General features: G+C 42.4%; 1 protein-coding gene across 1 annotated transcript; it reads right to left on the minus strand.

Annotated features, from left to right (window-relative positions):
- Positions 1-1,116: 1,116 nt before the first annotated feature.
- Positions 1,117-24,195, minus strand: LOC144696378 (lactosylceramide 4-alpha-galactosyltransferase-like). The gene is made up of 2 exons (XM_078567589.1): positions 24,090-24,195; positions 1,117-2,486 (listed from the first exon to the last, which is right to left on the minus strand). The coding sequence occupies exon 2, from the start codon at positions 2,349-2,351 to the stop codon at positions 1,323-1,325; it is 1,029 nt and encodes a 342-aa protein (XP_078423715.1). The 5' UTR covers positions 2,352-2,486; positions 24,090-24,195; the 3' UTR covers positions 1,117-1,322.
- Between the last annotated feature and the right edge of the window lie 980 nt (positions 24,196-25,175).

Below are 25,175 nucleotides of genomic sequence, written 5' to 3' on the forward strand. Positions count from 1 at the left end.
GATAGGTTAATGGATAGAAAAAGAGTCAGAATAAACAGGTCTCTTTCAGTTTGGCAGGCTGTAAGTAGTGGAGTATTACAAGTGTCAATGCTTAGGCTTCAGTTATTTATAGTCTATGATAATGACTTAGGTGAGGGGACCAAGTGTAATGAATCAATGTTTGCTGACAATACAAAATTAGGTGGAGGATGCAAAGAGGCCGAGAAAGGCTTTTGACAGGTTAAATGGGCAAGACTTGGCAGATGTAATATAGTGTCAGAAAGTTTGAAGTTATACATTTTGAAAGAAAAATATATTTGCTTTTCTATTTTTCCAAGGGATGAGACACTGGGAAATGTTGGTATTCAAAGGGACCTGGTTGCCCTTGTACATGAATCACAAGATTATCATAAATGTATAGTAAACAATTAGAAAAGAAAACATTATGTTAGCCTTTATTACAAAATATTTGTGGTAGAAGGATGAAGAATTCTTACTGCAATTGTATAGGGCCTTAGTGAGACTACATTGTACAATTTTGGTTTCCTTAGCTAAAGAGAGATATAGTAGCTTTTGAGGGAATGCAACAAAGCTTTACTAGACTGATACTTGGGATGAGGGGTTTGTCCTATGAAGTGAGATTAAGTAGAATACATCCTTAGAATGTAGAAGAATGAGAAATGATCTGTTAAAAAAATAAACTTCTTAAGGGGCTTGACAGGGTAGATGCTGGGAGGATGTTACCCTTGGCTAGAGAGTCTGGACCAAGAGGTCACAGTCCCAGAATAAGAGGTCAGTCATTTAGGACTGAGATGAGGAGAAACTTTTGCACTCAAAAGGCTGTGGATCTTAGGAATTCTCTACCACAGAGAACGGTGAATATATTCAAGACTGAGACTGATAGATATTTGGATACGAAGGGATATGGGATAGGTGGAGTTGAGACAGGACATCAACCCTGATCGTATTGAATGGTGGGACAGGCTTGAAGAGCCAAATGGTCTACCCCTGCTCATATTTCTTATGTTCTTAGAAGAGGTCGTAAACTCAATCCTGGCAAATGCCGAACATCTATTCGTCAATGAGTCACACTGAAATGTCTTATAAATATCTTAAAACATTTTCTCATGACTAAGATTATTTGGCTCTGCAAAATTACAACATTTATTAGTACGACAGTTTTATACACAAGATTAACAGCCAGTGTCTCTGCAGTATTGATAAACATTTGGTCAATACAACTTTAAAATGCATATATTTTGGCCCTGCACAGTCTGGTTTAATTCAATCTGATTTGAATATTGGTGTCTTTAAAGGACACTATTATTGCTTTATTTTCAGTGTTATACATGTTCTTGCCAGCTCATTATTTTGTATGAGACTGGACAGTAGACTGAGCTGAGCTGGTCAATCATTACTTTAGATCCTGTCTGAAATCTGGTTCCACTACTCATTTTGTTCCATATATGCACAGCATAAGAATTCTTCAGTAACTTCTGAGCCTCAGATTTACTCATCACCTCAAAGTATTTTTTCCAGTCCTGCCAATGAATTGGATAGAAAGCCTCAGGAGGTAACATCCTCACTCCTTTGCACTGTTGAATCTTGGTTATGCTCTTCTTTTGACACCACTTTTTAAAAACACGAGTTGCTAACTGAGGCCCCTGGTGGCCCCAGATCCATCCATTGTAATGCTCAACAAAGTCCATCAAACACTGCCCAATGAAGTCATGGTGCCGATCAAAAGCCAAAAAGGCTGTATTCAGTAAATGTTGTTGTTCTCTGCCAATGCTGTTGGTGAGATTTAGCAAGTTTTTAAGAACAATAATGTCAGTGTCTAAGTAAATCCCACCATTTTTCCACATGAGGACAAGTCTGCAGGCATCAGACATAATTGGTATTAGATAGGGTTGCAACCATTGGTGCAGTCTTGTATACCATAAAGACAATGGAGTATCTGCAAAAAGTTCTTTCAAATCTAATGGCCTGATCTCGACATTAGGAAAACAGTTCAACAAGGAAATCCCCAAGGTTTGTGTATTTTTCACAGCTGAAAGACCCTTCATGAAAAGAACAATTTTGGCTCTGGGATGAGCTCTTGCTGCAGATTCCACAGAACACATGGACAAAAAAGTTGGGTTGGTTTGGTCGGAGGTCTCCACAAAGAAAATAGTTATATTATTGTTAGTGAGATTGTGACCATTTCTACCATAATTGAAGCCGATGGAGGGGCATTTGATGTGGTTGGGTAACCTGTATTTAACAGCTTTACTTTGTGCACCACCTTTGTAGTACAGCATTAATGTTAAAGAAACCAACTTTAATGAAATCAAAATACAAACACACAATTTACACCAGAAATTATTCTTCATTTTATTCCTTGGTACTAAATATCCGTTAATGAAATGCTGCTGCTGTTTATGCTTTTCTGGAGTTTACTTTGAGGGATATTGGCTCATTGTTTTAACCAGCACGAAGTGATGTACCAATTTGAAGTTTAGGTTCTTCTGCAGACAAAAGACAAATACTATATTTAATTTTTCACATCATTATCACCTATTTTTTTCAATGAATAAAACCAGAGCCAAATTAGCAACTGTTGAATTTTCTTTCAGTAATATTGTATATTGGGATTCTGACACAAGGCACCACAGAATACTAGGAAATGGATTTACCCAAACAGGCATAACAGACAGAAAAAGAAATAAAATCACATCTTCCATCATACACATCTTAACGGGGCAACGTTAAGAACAAATCAGTACTGTTAGTTGTATATTGATCGTGTTTAATCGGATGCAGGTAGTGGTCATTAACCAGGGGTTCACTTGGGCTCCTGAAAGTAGGAACGGACTGGAACTGGGATTTGTTAGGAGGTACATGCGTGATGGCCTTTGACCCAGGAATAGTAAGGAAAATTTTGTAATTACTTTAAAATGTTTTCGGAATCTGGAATTGTTTTTAAAACAGGATTTAAGATTTTGTATCAATCGTAAAGAGATTAATTATAATTTTGGATAGAAATACTGGTCGATGTGACCTGGTGGCCCTTGACCTGTACCAACAGGAAGGAATACAAAATATGGATGCCTTGTGGCAGACAGACAAAGAGGAAAGAGAAGAGCTGGAGAAAGAAGGCAGTCAGCAAGCCGAGTCAGAGAGCTGGATTCCTGAGCAATTGGAATGCACGTTTAAGAGAGCTACCACCGTTTCTTACACTCCCGAGTGATTTAATGTCCAGAATCAGCCATATGTGAAGGTAACAGTGGTTCTGGTAGATCACTGCTACCATGACTAATTGGAGGCGTGAGTTGAGCTTGTTCCGGAAAGAAGTGTGCCATTGTGTGGTAGATTGCATGGGCAGTACCCTGTTTACACAGACACTGTTGCTGATGGAGAATTAGTCAAGCCCTTGAAGAAAAGAAACCTTAAAGAAAGAACTTTGTGGATGCATGTTGGCCATACAGGCAGAGTAGACTGCCTAGAAGAGATAGTCTTTGTGCCATCTATTCCATGTGTAACTTATAATTTGTACCAACTGTGATTTGTCTGTTAATTTATATTTAAATTTGCATTGATTCTGATTAGTGTTGAAGTAAAAGCTACATAAAGTAAAAACTTGTTTGGTACATTTCTTCATTTAGGGAGTTGTTTGGTAAATCTGATTTTTTTGGCCTATGGATCTGTAAATAAATGCTTATGAAAGTGTTAAAGATTGGCTCCAGTTCTACACTTCAACCGTGGCTGTCAAAAAGAAAGATGTGCATTTATATAATGCTTTTATAAAAATACCACTGGAAATCTCAAAGTGCTTTACAGCCAATGAAGTACTGTTTTGAAATGTAGTCACTGTTGGCAGGAAACGTGGCAGCCAGTTTGCACTCAGCAAACTCCCACAAACAGCAACATGATAATGACCATACAACCTGTTTTTTTTTTGTGATGTTCATGGAGGGATAAATATTGGCCAGCACACCGTGGATAATACCCCTGCTCTTCTTCAAAGTAGTGCCATGAGCTCTTTTACATTGACCCAAGCAGGCAGTTGGGGCTTCCTTATAGAGTATGATGAGCACAGATCGTTTACCTCTCACTGCAGAATAGTTTAAGAGGAAAACATCAAAAACAATAACCACCACTCAATCAATAGAAGCTGAAGCAAACATGATTGGCAATAATAGTATTATTAATTTGTCCTATCAGTTCTAGATAGCCAGGCAGTGAAGGGTAGAACTGGAGCTTAATCTTTACAAACACAAGAAGCTTTTATTGACAGACATATACATTACAAACAGGCATCTCTAAACCCAAATACAGATTCATTTGGTTCCTGTATGGGAATACCAATGAATTGCTAGTTAATGCCCACCACCTGAATAAGTAAACACTCAATGAATATACAATTAGCACTGATCATGGATTAGTTTTGATTTTCAATATCTATCTGCCCCCATGCTGTCCTTCCCACTACCCAATTGGTTATTGGTCTCTTGTTCCTTATTTTGATCTTCCCTCAATATTTTCCAATTTTCCCCTGCTCCTCCATTGCCACCCTCCCCTCCACCCCGCTGTTGCCCACAGTGGCATTGTTTTTTCATTCATGGGATGTGGGCTTCGCTGGCTGGGCCAGCATTAATTGCCCATCCCTAGTCGCCCTCGAGAATGTGGTGGCGAGTTACCTTCTTGAACCGCTGCATTCCATGTGGCATGTGGTACACCCACAGTGCTGTTAGGGAGTTCCAGGATTTTGATCCAGTGACAGTGAAGGAACGGCAATATATTTCCAAGTCAGGATGGTGAATGACTTGGAGAGGAACTTCCAGGTGGTGGTGTTCCCATCTATCTGCTGCCCTTGTCCTTCTAGATGGTAGTGGTCGTGGGTTTGGACGGTGCTGTTGACGGAGCCTTGGTGAATTCCTGCAGTGCATCTTGTAGATGGTACACACTGCTGCTACTGTGTGTCAGTGGTGAAGGGAGTGAATGTTTGTGGATGTGGTGCCAATCAAGTGGACTACTTTGTCCTGGATGGTGTCAAGCTTCTTGAGTGTTGTGGGAACTGATCCATTCCATATCCATTCATAACCACGTTTTATACTGTCCAGCATATAAACCTTTCTATTATTTCCATGTACAGTACTCAGACAGGCAATGCTGATGTTTGTCCATCCTTTGCTACACCCAAATCTTTTTCATTTATTTCCCTGCTGTGATTCAAGGTTCTTTGGTTTGTTCCTGGAAAATATAGAATGTCCATTTTCCTTCCTTCTTTCCATCCATTGAAGAATCAGAAGATATCTATTTCTAAATATTACAGATCTGATAAATCACATCCATACACAGTAATAACTTCACCTGTTTGAACTGATCCAGGTCAAATCTATACCCAGTAACACCTGCACATGATCTCGGAGGTGAAGACTGGAAATATTAGAGGTGGAAGCAGTTGGTTTTGGTGACAGGGAGGATTTGGGGTCAGGACGTCAGCTTGGAGTGTGAAATATGATGCCACAGTTACAAACAGTCTGGTTTAGCCTCACATTGTTGGCAGGGAGTGGGATGGTGTTTGTGACTTAGGAACGGAGTTTGTAGTGGGGACCAAAGGCAATTGCTTCAGTCTTCCCAATGTTCAATTAGAGGAAATATCTGGTCTACTGGATGTCAGACAAAGTGTGACAAAATCAAAAGCAGATGTTGAGAGAGGTGATGGTGAGGTAAAGCCATGTGTCTTCAGTGTAAATGAGGAATCAGCAATATAAACTGAAAACTTGTCTAAGGGGGCAGCATGTAAATGAGAACTGGGATGGGACCAAGGACAGGTTTGGAGGAATTCCACAGAGATCTGGTTAAGAGGAGAAGCCTTTCAGGATATTCTCTAGCTATGATTTGACAAATGAGAAAGGAATCAGATGAGGGGAGTCCCACTCAACTTGACTACAAGGGAGTGTGTTTGAGAAGGATCTTGTTATCAACTGTGTCAAAGCTGTGGATAAGATGAGAGGGACAGTTCATCGTAGTCACATTTATGACTTTGATAAAGAGCATGGAAGGTGCCAAAACCTGTTGCAGGAAAGATGGAAGTGGGTTTGGCAGGTGACAACAAGTTCAAGGATTTGAGAGGAAAAGGAGGTTGGAGAGGGGCAGTTGTGTGCAAGGACAAAGAGACAAGGGTGGGGTTTTCGAGAAGGGGATTGATGATAACAGCAGGGAAGTGGACAGCATCTGAGGCCAAGTTATCGTTAACAAATAGCAGCTAATATCAGGCCCAGGAAGATAAGTTAGATGGCCAGTGTGGTGGGAATAGGATAAAGAGGCAAAAAGTTGGTCTCATCAACAAGCTGAGCTCAAAGAAGGCAGGAGGGGAGATAGGCAAGAAGCCAGAGAAACATGGGAGCTCAGGGTTAGGGCAATGAATGCAACCTTGGGAGATGTTAAGCTTGTTGGGCTAAGGGAAGTGGGAGAGACAACTAAACAATAACCTTAATCCTAATGACAAAGATGACCATACATTCCTTGCATTTGTTGTTAGAAGTAACAGGAGTGTGATTTAAGGAGAAGAGATGCTGGGTATTATTCATGCTCTCCAGAAAACACTTGGTGGAGTGAGCTATTTTGGCTGAGGAGTGCAGGGCCCAATGCACCCAGTTTGAGTCCCTTAGACTTGAGGAGCAGAGATGGGGGATGTATCCAGGTTGGGGGGAGGTGGGGAGGAGGTGGTGGAGGGAAACCAGATGCCAGGTCAGAGAGAACAAGTGTTTTATTTTGAACAGGGATATTAAGTGTGAAGGTCATGGTATGGTTGAGCAGATCAGTAATATTGTGGTGAATGGAGGGCAAATAGTTAGCCAATAGAGGAGATTGAAGTAGCTATTGTAATTCATTTGGGGAAGGCATTAGTTCAGGGATGGGCACAGAAGGAAATGGCATGAGGATGGCGAGGGACACAGGGAAGTGCTCAGAGTTGGCCAACAAATCCCCAGGACCTGATGGCCTACATTTATAGTTCTAAAAGAGATAGCTGCAGAGTTAGTGGATGTGCTAGCTATGGATTATCACAAATTACTTTGATTCTGGAATGGTCGCATCAGATTGGGAGTTGACAAATGCAGCATCACCTTTCAAGAAAGGAGGGAAAGAGAAAACATGGAAGTCTTAACAATGCACTTAGAAAAGCATTGTATGACTAGAACAAGCTTAACATGGCATGACAAAAAGGGAAATAATGTTTGACAGATTTATTAGCTTTTTGAGGATGTAACCAGTAGGGTAGATAAAAAGGGAACCAGTAGATATCGTATACCTAGATTTCCAAAAGGCATTCGATAAGGTGCCATACAGAAGTTTAATAAGCAAGATAAGTGCACATGGAGTTGAGGGTATATTAGCATGGATAGAGGATTCATTAATGAACAGGAGGCAAAGAGTGGGCATAAACAGGGCATTTTCAAGTTGATAGGCTGTGACTAGTGGAGTGCCACAAGGATCGGTGCTGGGTCCTCAGTTATTTAGAAGAGACAGGAGTAATGTATCTAAGTTTTCTGATGATTCAAATCTAGGTGGAAAGGTAAGCTGTGGGGAAGACACAGAACGGCTGCAAAGAGAAATAGACAGGTTAAGTGAGTCGGCAACAAGATGGCAGATGGAGTATATTGTAGGGAACTGTGAAGTTATTCACTTTGGTTGTAAGAATAGAAAAGCAGAATATGTTTGAAATAGTGTTCAGGACCTGCCATGATTCTGATCATCACCAAACCAACAACTCTACAGAGGTTGTAGTGTTGCAGAGCATGATAAAGATTACTAATGAGACCCTCGATCAAATTAGTCAATCTCCAGCACAAAGTTATTTCTTTGACTACATTGTGGATGACAACATTAAAAGGAGCACAAGCTGACAGCCAGGAAGCAGTGCTCAATCTCATGGTTGCCATGAGCTTCAGGCTTATTATTGAAATTGTGAAATCGACAATGCAGAATTTCAGCCCAGGGCTCTTTCCATATGTGTGCTGGTGAAGACCTTGACCAAAATGTAATTGGAAAATGTATACACATGGTGCCTTTTCTCAAATCCATTTTGGGCAAAATGATTCCAGTCCTTGTTGGAGTGAAGGAGGATGAGCTGACGTCTGTATTCACCTCAGCAATAGGTAGTTTTAGCAAGAGCATCGATTTACCTGGAATATGTGAAGAAAGCCTCAGCCCCTATATTGATTAGAGAGTCTTTTTCCACTGAAATCAACATTGCCTATAGTCTGTTGTTCAAGACAGAGCTCCTCAAGTTGAACATCCCAACTGTGGAATTCCTAGGCTAAGTCAGCTGTCTGCTACCAAAGGAGAGACTAGAGGAACAGTGACCCAAGTTAATTCTATGCATCTTGCCCCTTTACAGGAAACAAGTAGAGTATTTTTCCATTAAAAAATGTCTGTGCCAGATTTTGGATATTGTTATGCAGATGAGGTGTCTCAGGCTGCAACCACAGGTGAACAATTCTGCTTAACAATCTTTACCAACAGATTTTTCTTTCAGTGAACTTTAATAACCATCTTGCTGAGAAAAAACACATTGAGGTCCTTTGCCCTTTCACAGTCCTTGGCCTGGTTAATGCAGAACCAATTTCTCCTCCCTTTCTCCTACCCCAGTTGAAGACTGATCAACAAACAAGATTAAGAATAAACACTCAGTGTAATGCGACAGCTCATTAGCTTCACGTAGAGAGGAAGGCGGCTCAGATAGTGGTGCCCACAAAGCCATTAACTGCAGACAAGAGCAGCTAGTTGTCTAGGTCATATGTGCCATGGCCCCAGCAAGATTACCTTGAGCCAGAGGGAGGAAAGTTGTGGAATTCCTCCCTGGAGAGTGTGCTGCATTTGATGATTCAGGGACCCTGGTACTACCCAATCATCCAGATCAGGTTACAGATGAAGACTTAGCTATAGCCTGTGAAACAACACAGAGAAGATGGATGATGTCCTCTGGCCTTTCTCACTGGAAGATGTCACGATGAACCTGCACACCAAGGCTTTAACAACAATCTACAATTGCTTGGCCTTCTTTGGAAAATGAAACAGCAAGCCAGGAGTGAAAGGTAATCTTGCTGGAGCCATGGCACATATGACCTAGACAACTAGCTGATTCTCCCAATTGTTGCTCTTGTCTACAGCTAATGTCTTTGTGGGCACCACTATCTGAGCCTTCTTCCTCTCTGCGTGAAGCTAATGAGCTGTCTCATTACACTGAGTGTTTGTTCCTAACTTTGTTCTCCCTTACTTATGATGAAGATATCAATCTCCCCAAATCCCAGGAGCTGCTGGCCTGACTTATTGCATCCTGTTGACCATGTCAGGACGGAGGCCGATGAGCTGCTTCACTGGGGCTAATGAACTTCCTAAACTTCAACATCCACCCGGCAGACAATGTGGGAAGAATATTGTTCCAATACAGCGGCTGTCTTCATGCAAACTATTAAAACTATGGAACCAGGTCTCAGAGACTCGAAACGTTAACTCTGTTTCTCTCTCCACAGCTGCTGTTAGGCCTGCTGAGTTTTTCCAGCATTTTCTGTTTTTGTTTCAGATTTCCAACATCTGCAGTAGTTTGCTTTTATCTCAGAGACACTTGGTATGCTGAGGTTCAATTGCACTTAGTTCCTTACGAGGAGCTGACGCTTTCAGTTCTGTTTAATATTGCCATTCCAATCTCCCACACATCAACAGTCATGTGCTGTCTCGTCACTTGCCCTGTACTGTTGGATAAGCACATCAGCGATGTATGGTGATCACTGACAGAGGAGACAGAAAGTGCCATGAGTACAATGAGACTGCTGGGCGTACTGAATAAACAGTTACCATTTGGGGGAAAAAGGAGAACTTGATCCATCAGTGAGAACCCTCAATGTTCACCTCTTGAAACCCTGGCTGCTGTTTGTGTTCTGCGTGAACTGATAATCATGCCAGAGTCTGAAGAGGTTGTGATCAAATTATTTCCCGCAGTTTTTTAAGCAACCTACTCACCGAACACAGCTTCTCCGTCAATATTCGTCTGCCCAAAGCTTTGCTGAACTGAAGCAGAGATCTCTCTCGCAGAGGAAGCTCAAACACCTAAAAGTGGAGATGTGCGTGTGTGTGAACTGTGTTGAGAAACTAACAGAGCTGTTGGGTCAGACACAGAATCAATGCTTAGTAAATTTCATGATACAAAAATGGAAGCTGGGACCAGATGAAGAACCTATGCATATCCCACAAAGGGGTAGTCTGCTGGCCAAAGCAATGGTCCAGTATGGTGCCCATGGTCTGACCGATCATAGAACAGCTCACAGATCTCACCCTTACTGCAAGGAGTATCAGAAAGTCACTAGCTTTGGAGAGTTCTAATAATCTCCACTGCTGCCACACACCCCCGGATGACCAGATTGCTTCGATGTCTGTTTAATATTCCTTCAGTTGTCCAGTTTCTGTGTTAAGGGCCTGGGCAATGTCACAATTGGACCTCCACACAGCATTGAAAAATTTTTGACTTGTGTTGCATGCAATGGCTGGTCTGATGCAAACCAGGGAGAATGACAATGAGTTGCAAATGTTTGAGGTGCTATTATGCCTCACCAAATGTTTAAATCAGTTGGGAGCAAATACCTTCAGACCCTTCGTACTGAAAAACATTACTATTTTTTGAGGCCAAATGCAATAAAGCAGGCTGAAGCATTTGGAGTGAGGGGAAATTTAGCCAAGTGCTCAAATAAAGGTCACAAATTCTGAGTCACTTGGTGGAAAAAAGTATCAACTCTACAGCCAAGGATGGCAATCAGACTGAAACCAACTTCGGCTATGATCCTCCAACTCAAACCCAAACCAACTCCTCCTCCACCACCACCTCGCCAACATATGCCCCGATCCTCTAACACAGGCATAAACCATCTCCTCCACCTCCTGTTCCTCACAAACACAGACCCCGATGCTGCTCTACCTCCTCTTCCTCTCCACAGGCCCCAATCCTCCTCCACCTGTTCTTCTCCTTCACAGCCCCGATCATTCTCCACAGGCCCAGATCCTGCTCCTCCTCTTGCATACATAAGAACAAATGAATTAGGAGCAGGAGTAGGCCACTTGGCCCCTTGAGCCTGCACCACCATTCAATAAGGTCATGGCTGATCTGACGGTAACCTCAACCTCACATTTTTGCCTATCCCCAGTAACCTTCCACCCCCTTGTTAATCAAGAATCTATCTAGCTCTGCCTTAAAAATATTCGAACACTCTGCTTCCACTGCCTTTTGAGGAAGAGAGTTTCAAAGACTCATGACCCTCAGGAAAAAATTTCTCCTCATCTCTGTCTTAAATGAGCGACCCCTTATATTTAAACAGTGATTCCTAATTCTAGATTCTCCCACAAGAGGAAATATCCTCTCCACATTCACCCTGTCAAGATCCCTCAGGATCTTGAAGGTTTCAATTAACGACACAAAACTGGGCAGGGTCGTGGGTTGAGGAGGATGATGCAGGGAGGCTTCAGGGCGATTTAGACAAGTTGTGTATTTGGGCAAACACATAGTAGATGCAGTATAACATGGATAAATATGAATTTATACACTTCGATATAGAAAACAGAAAGGCAGAGTTTAGTTAAATGTGATATATTAAGAAACGTGGATGTACAAAGGGATCTGGGTGTCCTTGTACACCAGTCAGTGAAAGTAAATAGGCAGGTGCAGCAAGCAATTAGGAAGGCAAATGGTACGTTGGCCTTCATTGCATGAGGATTTGAGTTATGAAGTAGGGATGTCTTACTGCAGTTATACAGGGCCTTGGTGAGACTATCCTTGGAGAATTGCATGCAGTTTTGGTCTCCCTACCTAAGAAAGGATATACTTGCCATAGGAGGAGTGCAGCGAAGGTTCACTAGGCTGATACTGGGGATGGCAAGACTGTCGTATGAGGAGAGGTTGGTTCGACTGGGCCTGTATTCACTAGAGTTTAGAGGAATGAAGGGGGATCGGATTGAAATGTATAAAATTCTAACAGGGCTAAACAGACTGGATGCAGGGAGTATGTTTCCCCTGGTTGGGGAGTCTAGAACCAGGGGCTTAAGGAGTTAAGACCCCTCAGGATGTTAAAAGGTTTCACTTAAATCGCCTCTTACTCTAAATTCCAGTGGATACAAACCTAACCTGTCCAGCCTTTCCTCATAAGACAACCCACCCATTGCTAGTATTAGTCTAGTGAAACTTCTCTGAACTGCTCCTAACGCATTTACATTTTTCCTTAAATAAGGAGACCAGTACTGTACACAATACTCCAGATGTGGTCTCACCAGTGGTCTGTACAACTGAAGCATAACCTCCCTACTTTTGTATTCAATTCCCCTCCCAATAAGCAATAACAGCCTATTAGCTTTCCTAATTACCTGCTGTACCTGCATACTAAACTTTTGTGATTCATGCACTAGGACACTGAAATCCCTTTGAATCTCAGAGCTCTGCAATCTCTCCCCATTTAGATAATAAGCTTTTTTATTCTTCCTGCCAAAATGGACAATTTTACATTTGCCTACATTGTACTCCATTTTCCAGGTCTTTGCCCACTCACTTAACCAATCTATGTCACTTTGTAGCCTCCTTACATCCTCTTCACAATATACTTTCCTACCTATCTTTGTGTCGTCAGCAAATTTAGCAACTATTCCTTCGGTCCCTTCATCCAAGTCATGTATACAAATTGTAAAAAGCTGAGGACCCAGCACTGATCCATGTGACACACCACTTGTCACATCCTGCCAACCAGAAAAGACCCATTTATGCCAACTCTCTGTTTCCTGTTGGTGAGCCAATCTTCTATCCATGCCAATATGTTACCCTCATTCCATGAGCTTTTTTTCCTGCAATAACCTTTGACGTGGCACTTCATTAAATGCCTTCTGGAACTTTAAGTACAGTACATCCATCAGTTTCCCTTTATCCACAGCACATGTGACTCCTTCAAAGAACTCCAATAAATTGGTTAAACATGATTTCCCTTTTACAAAACCATGTTGATTCTGCCTGATTGCCTTGACTTTTTCTAAGTGCCCTGCTACAACATCTTTAATAATAGCTTCTAACATTTTCCCTATGACAGACATTAGGCTAACTGGCCTGTAGTTTCCTGCTTTCTGTCTCCCTTTTTGAATAAAGGAGTTATACTTGCTGTTTTCCAATCCAATGGAACCATTCCCAAATCTAGGGAATTTTAGAAAATTAAAACCAATGCATCAACTGTCTGACTGGCCACTTCTTTCAAGACCTTAGGATGAAGTCCACCCGGACCTGGGGATTTGTCAGCCTATAGCCCCAATAGTTTGTTCAATACCACTTGCCTGGTGATTGTAATTTTCTGAGTTCCTCTCTCCCTTCCATTTCCTGATTTACATCTATTTCCAGGATGTTACTTGTGTCCTCTGTAGTGAAGAACAAAGTAAAATACCTGTTTAATTCATCTGCCATCTTCCAATTTCCATCATCAATTCCCCCGATGCACAATCTGTAGGACCAATACTCACTTTGTTAACTCTTTTCTTATTTAAATGTCTGTAGAAACTCTTGCTATACATCTTTTATTACTAGCTAGCTTTCTCTTGTACTCTCATATTTCTCTCCTTATTAATCTTTTTGTCATTCTTTGATATCTTTATATTATTTCCAATCTTCTGACCTGCCACCCGTCTTTGCATAATTATATGCTTTTTGTTTAGGTTTGATACTGTCTTTAACTTTTTAAATTCACCACGATGGTGTGCCCTCCCCTTGGAATTTTTCTCTCATTGGAATGTATCTGTTCTGTGTATTCTGAAATATCCCTTTAAATGTCTGCCACTGAACTTCTATTGAGATATCCCTTAATCTCATTTGCCAGTTCATGCCAGCTCTGCCCACATGCCCTCATAATTTCCCTTGTTTAAGTTTGAAATACTAGTCTTGGACGCACTCGTTTCTCCCTCAAAATGAATGCAAAATACAATCATTATGATTGCTGTTATCTAGGGGTGCCTTCACTAGGAGGTTATCAATTAATCCAATCTCATTGCTCAACACTGCTTTAGTATAGCCTGCTCTATGGTTGGCTCCAGAAGGTGCTGTTCTAAGAAACTATCCTGGAAACATTCCAAGAACTCCACATCTACACTACCTTTGTCCATCTGATTTTTCCAGCCTATATGTAGATTAAAATCCCCCATGATTATTGCTGATAAGCTCCCATTATCTCTTCTTTTATATTCTGTCCTACCATGTAGTTACAATTAGGGGGTCTATACACCACTCCTACAAGTGACTTCTTGCCTTTATCATTCCTCATCTCAACCCAAACCACTTCTACATCCTGGTTTCCTGAACTTAGGTTATCCCTCTCTAATGTCCTAATACCATCATAAATTAACAGAGCCACTCCTCCACCTTTTCCTAACTTCCTGTCCTTCCTTAATGTCACATTTGCTTCAGTATTCAAGTCCCAATCTGTCATCCTGTAGCCATGTCTCTGTAATTGCTATCAGATCATATTTATTTATTATTTATTTCTATTTGCACGATCAGTTCATCTGCTTTGTTTTGAAAGCTACTGGCATTCAGGTACAGAGCATTTAATTTTGTCTTTTTTTTTGTAGCATCTAACCTTATATGCTGATTTACTCTTAGATTTAATTACTCTGTCTCATCCTGTCACAGCCTGTTTATCATTTCCCATACCAACACCTTTCTCTCTTGCCTTGTCTCTAATCTTTGGTTTACCACATCTTGCCAGATTTGATCCCTTGCCCCCACTATTCAGTTTAAAACCCCCTCTACTTCCCTAGTTAGGCAGCTCGTGAGGAAACCAGCCCTAGCACAGCTCAAGTGCAGGCCGTCCCAACAGTACAGATTCCACTTTTCCCAATACTGATGCCAACGCCTCACAAACCAGAACCCATTTCTTCCACACAAGTCTTTGAACCATGCATTCATTTCTCTAATCTTATTTGTTCTATGCATTCTTCTTCCTCTCTGCAGGCCCTGATCCTCCTCCACAGACCCTGAACCTCCACCACCTCCTCCTCCTCTTCAACACAAGCCTGATTCTCCTCCATCACCCCTTCTGAACAATAAATCATTGGTTGTTTCAGTGTTTTATAATTTTGCTGTTATTATTGATCAATCTTCAAACAGCGTGCACTCCATTTGTGTGTGACTGGCAATAAAGTCTCTTAATGTTCACACAGGCAATCTTGACTTGGAGACAAGTCCCAGCCTACAGTTACTGGAATTTATTATTGCATCATAATGTTATTTAATTAACAGATACTGTACACATTACGAAACTTACAACTCTCAGGAGTTCATCATGAGGGGTGCAGTTTCTGAACTTCACTCATTATCTTTCAGTGGGATTTTCCAATCTCTCAATTCTGTTTTTTCGTTCCCAAATATACACATTTGCCCATGAAAGAGGCTGAGGTTTTTCCATAAAGGTTACCGGTACAACAGCAGTTGTGGGGCAGACGCCTTACACTGGTTTGTGGCAGACAGTAATCATCGGGCCATATCTCCCGACTCGCATTGGAAAGTGCTGGCCCGCAGAAATTAGAAATGCCTACTTAACTGGTCCTGAAAATTACGTTGACGTGTATGTTTGCTGGAGCTGGTTGGGGCCTGCATTGAAAGACTGCTCACAGGCCCCAGCGAAGCCCAGCTCCAGTGCATTAAAGAAGGCCATGCCCCCTATTTTTTTTTTAACAGCAGGTAAGTGCATAGGATTTGTGGTGTGGGGGTGTCCAGGGGTGGTCCAAGGGGATGGAGCATAGTAGTTTGGAGGTCGGATGGGGAGGAGGGGTCAGAGGTCCATGGCAGGGTTTTTTGGGGGTGGGGGAGGGGAGGGAGAAGAGAAGGGGAGGGTGGCAAAGCCCAGGAGGGTTTTTGGGGGTGTCTGATACTTGGGGTGGGGGGGGGGGGAGTGGTGGGTGCAGGAGGTCGGAGGTCTGTGGTGACCTGGGTGTGGGGTTGGGGGCGGAGGTCAGTCGAAGGTCCAGGGTGGGGGGTTGGGGAAATCAGAGGATGGGGGCAGAGAGGCCCATGGAGTCAGTCTGGATTTTTACAATATTTACTCAGAAGTTAGAAGAGGTTTTAATTCCTCTAACTTTTTCCTGAATAACTATTGGTATAACCAATAGAAAGGCAGATGAGCTTAGGGCGTGGATTGGCACTTGGGATTACGACATTATTGCTATTAGTGAGACTTGGTTGCAGGAGGGGCAGGACTGGCAGCTCAATGTTCCGGGGTTCCGTTGTTTCAGACGTGATAGAGGGGGAGGGATGAAAGGGGGAGGAGTGGCATTACTAGTCAGGGAAAATATCACAGCTGTGCATAAGCAGGACGCCCGGAGGGCTCTTCTACAGAGGCCATATGGGTGGAGCTGAGGAATGGGAAAGCTGTGACCACACTAATAGGGTTGTATTATAAACCGCCTAATAGTCAGAGAGAATTGGAGGAGCAAATCTGTAGAGAGATAGCAGACCGATGTAAGAAACAGAAAGTTGTGATAGTAGGAGATTTTAACTTTCCACATATTGACTGGGACTCCCATACTGTAAAAGGGCTGGATGGCTTGGAGTTTGTCAAATGTGTTCAGGAAAGTTTTCTAAATCAATATATAGAGGTACCAATGAGAGAGGATGCAATACTTGATCTCCTATTAGGGAACCAGACAGGTCAGGTGACAGAAGTATGCGTAGGCGAACATTTTGGGTCCAGTGACCACAATGTCATTAGTTTTAAGCTAATTATGGATAAGGGTAGGTCTGGTCCTTGAGTTGAGATTCTAAATTGGAGAAAGGCCAATTTTGTGGAAATGAGAAAGGATCTAGGAAGAGTGGATTGGGATAAGTTGTTTTCTGGCAATGATGTGTTCAGTAAGTGGAAGGCATTCAAAGGCGAAATTTTGAGAGTGCAGAGTTTGCATGTTCCTGTCAGGATTAAAGGCAAAGTTAACAGGCATAGGGAACCTTGGTTTTCAAGGGATCTAGTTAAGAAGAGAGAGGTGTATAGCAGGTATAGGTAACAAGGAGCAAATGAGGTTCTTGTAGAGTATAGAAAATGTAAGAAAATACTAAAAAAGGAAATCAGGAAGGCAAAAAGACATGAGGTTGCTTTGGCAGATAATGTGAAGGTAAACCCGAAGGGTTTCTACAAGTATATTAATAGTAAAAGGATAGTAAGGGACACAATTGGTCCCCTTGAAGATCAGAGTGGTCGTCTATGTGTGGAGCCTCACGAGATGGGGGAGATCTTAAACAGTTTTTTTGCATCAGTATTTACTCAGGAAACTGGCATAGTGTATAAGGAAGGAAGGGAAACAAGCAGTAGTGTCATGGAACATATAGAGATTAAAGAGGAGGAGGTGCTTGCTGCCTTACAGCGAATAAAGGTAGATAAATCCCCCAGGCCTGACATGATATTCCCTTGGACCTTGAGGGAGACTAGTGTAGAAATTGCAGGGGCCCTGGCAGAAATATTTAAAATGTCCTTAGCCATGGGTGAGGTGCCAGAGGATTGGAGGGTAGCTCATGTTGTTCCGTTGTTTAAAAAAGGCTCCAAATGTAAACCAGGTAATTACAGGCCAGTGAGCCTGACGTCAGTAGTAGGTAAATTATTGGAAGATGTTCTGAGAGATTGGATATACAATTATTTGGACAGCCAAGGGCTGATTAAGAATAGTCAGCATGGCTTTGTGCGTGGTAGGTCATGTTTAACGAACCTTGTAGAGTTTTTTGAGGAGGTTACCAAGGAAGTAGATGAAGGAAAGGCTGTGGATGTTGTCCACATGGACTTTAGTAAGGCCTTTGACAAGGTCCCGCATGGGAGGTTAGTTCAGAAGGTTCAGACTCTTGGTATCCATGGAGAGGTTGTAAACTGGATTCGAAATTGGCTGTGTGGGAGAAGACAGAGAGTGGTAGTGGATGATTGCTTCTCAGACTGGAGGTCTGTGACTAGTGGTGTGCCTCAGGGATCTGTGCTGGGACCATTGTTGTTTGTTGTCTATATCAATGATTTGGATGATAATGTGGTGAATTGGATCAGCAAGTTTGCTGATGACACTAAGATTGGAGGCATTGTGGACAGCGAGGAAGGCTTTCAAAGCTTGCAGAGTGATCTGGACCAACTGGAAAAAATGGGCCAGAAAATGGCAGATGGAATTTAATGCGGAAAAGTGTGAGGTGTTATATTTTGGAAGGTCAAACCAAGGTCGGTCATACACAGTAAATGGTAGGGCGGAGGAACAAAGGGATCTGGGAGTTCAGATACATAATTCCCTGAAAGTGGCGTCACAGGTAGACAAGGTTGTAAAGAAAGCTTTTGGCATACTGGCCTTCATAAATCAAAGTATTGAGTATAGGAGTTGGGATGTTATGGTGAGGTTGTATAAGACATTGGTGAGGCCAACTTTGGAGTATTGTGTGCAGTTCTGGTCGCTTAACTACAGGAAGGATATCAGTAAGATTGAGAGAGTGCAGAGAAGATTTACTAGGATGTTGCCGGGTCTTAAGGAATTGAGTTACAGGGAAAGATTAAACAGGTTAGGACTTTATTCCTTGGAGCGTAGAAGAATGAGGGGAGATTTGATAGAAGTTTACAAAATTATGAGGGGTATAGACAGAGTAAATGCGAGTAGGCTCTTTCCACTTAGATTAGGAGAGATAAACACGAGAGGACATGGCTTTAGGGTGAAAGGGGAAAGGTTTAGGGGGAACATTAGGGGGAACTTCTTCACTCAGAGTGTGAGAGTGTGGAACGAGCTACCATCTGACATGGTAAATGCGTGGTAATATTAAGAATAAATTAGATACATGGATGGGAGAGGTCTGGAGGGTTATGGACTAGGTGCAGGTCAATGGAACTAGCGGAATAATATTTTGGCATAGATTAGAAGGGCCGAATGGCCTGTTTTCTGTGCTGTAGTGTTCTATGGTTCTATGGTTCTAACCCTGGGGAAACCATCTGAAGTTAGTGATTTAAACCATGTTTTTGGATGGCTCCCAGTGCAGCGCAATTGTCCAGAGGAAGTTAGCACTTCTGGGCAATTGCCTTGCAAACCCTTAACTGGGAACTTCCCAGAGAGATTCCCCAGCGCATCTTTGAGATACCCCACAAATCCAACACTGGGGAGCTCATGAGTTACCATCTTCGGTAAGTGACCAAGTCCGTCAGTGATCAGATCTGTAAGGGTTTTAAACATCATACAACTTCAAACAGGTTTTATGTACTTTCTCTGAATTAATATTTTATAGAGGAATGTTAGTGAAAGATTTGAGAGGCCCATGGTGTGCACATTTCCAAGTTGATGCAACTACCTAATATTTTGAGGATGAGAACCAGCCCATACAGGAAAAGCTATTTGTGCAACTAACTACATTTTGCATTCAGCAGGCTTTTCAGTTCTGTTGACTTGTGTTTTTCCAGTTCAGTGTAATCTCCACTGGATTCCTGAACTTGGGAATTTGTTAAATTAAAATATTCCACAAGGAAATATTAACTATTGCTTAGATTGACATATTATGCTGGTATTTTCCCTCGAGGGAACATGAGATCATTAGTTCCTGTGCCATTAACCTATGGCAGGAGATTACAAGAAGATATGTTTTCCTTTTTGGCAATTATGTATTGCCTTTTCAGGTGACATTATATTTAAAAAAGAAACTCATGATTCATATATTGTATCTCTCTATTTTTATGAGCTTGTCTCTTAACTTGTGAAACAGTGGGAGTGGCATTATTGCATTATCTAACATACCATGACCCTTAGAATAAGTTCACTTCACACACCACTGACTGGACAGGATGTGACCCTGCACTAGTGTTGGAACAATAGCACTATCCCTGTACAAACACAGGCTGATTCTCGATGTTGCCCTCTGTCCCAGTGCTGGAAGAACCTCCATTACTCACTTGTGTCTCAGTGCGCTGTATCGAGACATTAATATGGCGCAGTCACAGCTGAGGATAGGCCTAATCCCAAACTGAGCCTTGCACCAACAAATGGGAAGACCTGCAGCTTCAAACCTGGGTAAATACCAGCCAACATTCAAGTATCATTGTAAATTATGGAAGAAAAAGTCTGTGCAAGATTGATGGGTGAATGGAAATTTCTATTTGACAGAACAGGGAGCTGGTTCATTTTTGCTGCAAGTCCTGTACACTGTGAATACCTCAGAATTCCAGGAGCATGTTACTGGCAATAAAGAAAAATAACTTGCACTGATATAATGACCTCAACAGTGCTTCATGACCAAAGTTATTTGAAAGCACCAAGCATCCAATGCAGTGATCCTCCCAACGGCCAGTATCATTTTTAGATTTAGTATGAAGATTTTACTCAAAAACTTGAAATTTTGGATCAGTGACTCTGCTGTTCAAATCATCATTGGAAGGATTTGTTTTACCAGCAACTCCAAGCATGCCTAAAAATGAGGCACTAACCTGGTGAAGTTACAACACAGGACTACATACATGCTAAACAACAGAAGCAGCATGCAATAAACAGAGCTAAGCAGTCCAACAGCCATTGGATCAAATCAAAGCTCAGTGCTACTCCCACATCCAGTAGTGACTGGTGGATGGTTAAACAAATAACCAGAGAAGGTGGTTTTGCAAATATCTCCACCTTCAATGATGGAGGAGCCTAGCAACATCAGCGCAAAGACCAAAGCTGAAGTATTTGCAATCATCTTCAGCCAAAAGTGCCAAATGGATGATTTGACTCGATCTCCTCGAGGTCCCTATCATCATAGGTGCCAGTCTTCAGACAAGTTGATTCACTCCACGTGATATCAGGAAATTGCTGCAGGCACTGGATATTGCAAAGGCTATGGGCTTTGACAGCATCCCAGCTGTACTGAAGCTCCAGAACTACTGTACCTCTAGCCAAGCTGTTCTATTACAGCTACAACACGGGCATCTTTCTGACAATGTGTAAACTGCCCATGGTATATCCTGTACACAAAAGGCAGGACGAATCCAACCCGGCATTTACCACCCCATCAGTCTACTCTCGGTCATCAGCAAAGCGATGGAAGGGGTCATCAACAGTGCTATCAAGCGGCACTTACTCAGCAAACACCTGCTCACTGATGTGCAGTTTGAGTTCCGCCAGGGCCACTCAGCTCCTGACCGCACTTCAACCTTGGTCCAAACATGGACACAAGAGCTGAATTCAAGAAGTGAGGTGAGTGCCCTTGACATCAAGGCAGCATTTGATCGAGTGTGGCATCTAGGAACCCTAGCAAATTTGAAATAATTGGGAATCGGGGAAAACTCTCCACTGGTTGAAGTCATACCTAGTTGGAAGCCAATTCCCTCAACTTCAGGACATTGATGTAGGCCTTCCCCATGACAGTGGCCTAGGCCCAACCATCTTTAGCTGCTGCAATCATCTTCCTTCCATCATAAGGTCAGAAGTGGGGATGTTCACTGTTGATTGCACAATGTTCAGCGCCATTTGCGACTCCTAAGATACTGAAGGAGCCCATGTCCACATGCAGCAAGATGTGGACAACATTCAGGCTTGGGCTGATAAGTGGCAAGTAATTTTCATGCCAGACAAGTGCCAGGAAATAACCATCTCCGACGAGAGAGAGAATCTAACCATTTCCCTTTGACAGTCAATGGCATTACTGGTGCTGAATCCCCCACTATCAATATCCTGGGGTTACCATTGACCAGAAACTGCACTGAATCAGCCATACAAATGCTGTGGCTACAAGAACGGGTCAGAGGTTAGGAATCCAGTGGTGAGTAACTCACCTCCTGACTCCCCAAAGCCTGTCTACCATCTACAAGTCACAAATCAGGAGTTCAATGGAATATTCTCCACTTGCTTGGATGTGTGCAGCTCCAACAACACTCAAAATGCTCAACAACATGCAAGACAAAGCAGTCCACTTGATCGGCACCCCATTCACCACTTTAAATGCTCATTTCCTCCACCACCAGCACACTGGCAGCAGTGTGTGCCATATATCAAGCACTGCAGTGACTCGTCAAAGCACCTTTGACAGTGCCTTGCAAACCATGACCTCTACCACCTAGAAGGACAAGGGCAACAGACACACGGGAACACCACTGTCTGCAAGTTCCCCTCTTACCCACACACCATCCTGACTTGGAGCTATAATCACAATTCCTTTAATATCACTGGATCAATAACCTGGAATTCCCTCCCTAACAGCACTACCTACACACATGAACTGCAGCAGTTCTCAAGGGCAATTAAGAATGGCCAACAAATTCTGGCCTTGGCAGCGAAGCTCACATCCGAAGCATGAACAAAAAAAAAACTTAATTTTTCAGCATCATCCACTGTGCAGGGAATGATATGAAAACTCCCCTGGTGCTCCTTTTCCCTTTTCATTGACATTCAACAGCAAAATGGAAATTCCAAAAGACTATTTTACCACTACTTTTCAAAATGGATTTCACTCATACCCTAATCCACAAAACCCCACACAATCTTGAAAGGCCTCAGCCTACAATTGGGCACAATTTAATGCCATCCTTGGTCTTTCCACCTGTTGTTAACCTGGTGGGCCAATGTCCCAGTGAACTGAAGTGGGCCCTCCAACCAGCCCGCCTCAGAACTCAGAAAACCCAAACGCTCCCCACCCACGTCTCCAGGGAATGGTGGGTGTGGGAGACAATGAGCCTGGGTTTCCAAAGTCAGGATATGGTCCAACTCTCATTCCTGAGCCCAACACCAAACCAGCCCTATATGTCACTCTCAAGTGCTACTGTGTTATTGGACATGTCAACCTACAGTATGAACTAGCTAAAATCAAAGCTTGGTTGCTGATCTGCACTAACTTTAAGAGAGTTATTCATATTCAAATAGGCCAAAAATTGACACTTGCAATTGCTGAAACAATGTAAACCATTCCTTTTGGAATGGTGAAAGGAAACTAGCCCACCGCCCTCAATAATGTGGGAGAAAGTATGGTGTCAAACCTAAATTGCATTGGAGAAAAAAAATTCTTACTCCTAACTGGATTCCTGGAGAAGTAAACCTTCAGTCAATAGTGTGGGATTCCACTCTCTGGCAAAATAAATGCATTCTTTACCATTGAAGATTAGTGACACACAACTCTATCTGACCCAATGTAGTCCCAACTGAGCCAATCCAAAATAACTCGAAAATGTCGAGTCCTTGCACATCTATATTGAAAATCACTTTGCTACTGAGCCCAAATAATTAGAAGAATTAACTTTTAAAAAATTAAACCTTTTTTCCAGTAAATTTGCTATTAGAATAATGTTATAGGCACCAAGCTCAATGTGGAGATTGGACACTCACGTTTATCATTGAATGCAACCGGAGTGTTATAATCTAATTTTAAAGGGCAAGAAACTAAAGGAACTTCAGTACTAGGGTCCTTTTAAATATATATAGGCATTTTCATAAACTTCCTTTAGCCTGGAATTGGGATTTTAGGGACATTCCAATACTTTTAAGGAATGAATACTTAACAAAGAGTCTGCTGTCAGAGTGACAAGCAACAAATGGGTACAATGGTGGGTTGGTAAAATAGACCTAAGTATTTGTACTTATACTTATATTTCACCTTTCTCCTAACTACACTCAGTTCTGCCGAAGGGTCATGAAGACTCGAAACGTTAACTGATTTCTTCTCCACCGATGCTGCCAGACCTGCTGAGTTTTTCCAGGTAATTCTGTTTTTGTTTTGGATTTCCAGCATCCGCAGTAGCTTTTAGCTTTTTGTTTTTATCGAAGTATTTGTCCCTATTTTAGGGATCGGCCACATTCGCATTGAAAATGCGCCGGAGCGGGACTGGATCTGCTCAAGTTGTAGAATCTGAACTCACAACCAATTTGGGATTTAAACAAAAAAATTACCTCACATAATCCGAGTTTTTTTTGTCCGGGAAAGGGGTGGAGGAACAGAGATTTGTATAGCCCAATTATTTCAGCATCCACCAAGATTTTAAACTGCAACAATGAAACTCCCACTTTAAGCAACACAAGCAGTTTCTCGCATAGCAACGGAGAGATCATCCTGCCCCTCAATCTCCCTTTTACCCACTGGCTGTCCCACTCCACTCTCAGCTCACCTGTAGGGTGTATGCCCTGCCAAGCGCACCTGCTGGATCTAGTCTCTCCGGCTCTACCCGATCTTTCCCTGCGATGAGCTGTCCCGATCCCTTGTTACACATTTACCGCGTGAGTAAGGAATAAAAGCAGGAAGAGGCGAGGATTACTCTGGGCAACTGGAGGAGCAAATTGGCAAAGTTTCAATCGCAGCTCACACATCAAATGAACGAAGCCACACCTTCGGGCAGACTAACAATAAATAGGCAAAAATGGCTCGAGTCCGTGTTCAGGTGTGAGACCAAGTCCTCAGCCTCCTCCAGGGAAACCAGGATCGGATGTGAGGTATTCCGCCCTGGGAACGCGTCTCACGCTGGTGGAGTTTGTTAAACGTTGATACAATTAGCAGAAAACTAAATCCACACAGTCCTCTTGTTTACCCAAGGAATGAGACAAGCCGGGATATGTGTCTTTGATTTCAGTTCATCACCACCACCGCCCCTCCCCTTTAATTTGCTGATGCACATATCCTACTCTTTCGATGTCGGATTTAGGGGTTAATGAGGCTATTTTAATGAATCGGTCGTGGTGACACTAAGTTGCCCCAGTGTTATCGAAATATATCAAGATTCAAATATTGCGGATGCTGGAAATCCGAAATAAAACCAAATAATGGTGTAAACATTCAGCAGGTCAGGCAGCATCTGTGAAGAGTGGAAGCAGTTAACCTTTTATCAGAACTGAATGATGCTGCAGATTTAAGGGGTTGATTTTCCCCGGATTCTTCAGGTGTTAAAGAGCCTCCGCAGCGGCCAAGAGCTGCAATGATGGTTTAACCAGCAGTTAGCGCGAAACGCCGTCTTGGTAAATGAGTTGAATCACGAACGAGGAACAGTCACCCTGAGGATTGTTAAGGCTTAAATTGCCAAAGAAACTGCCAACTAGCAGTCATTAAAGAGGCTGCAGGGGATTTTCATGGCTGGAGTTTAACAGTGACCCATCAAACAGGAGTAAAGAAATCGTTGCTAAGGATTACAGATATAATCGTGGTCATGTTTCAGTGCTCACTCCCAGGAGACCAACTGTGTTTGAGGAGGCCTATTGAGACA

This window comes from Cetorhinus maximus, chromosome 22 (assembly GCF_964194155.1).
Source record: "Cetorhinus maximus chromosome 22, sCetMax3.hap1.1, whole genome shotgun sequence".
In the NCBI taxonomy this organism is placed as follows: domain Eukaryota; kingdom Metazoa; phylum Chordata; class Chondrichthyes; order Lamniformes; family Cetorhinidae; genus Cetorhinus; species Cetorhinus maximus.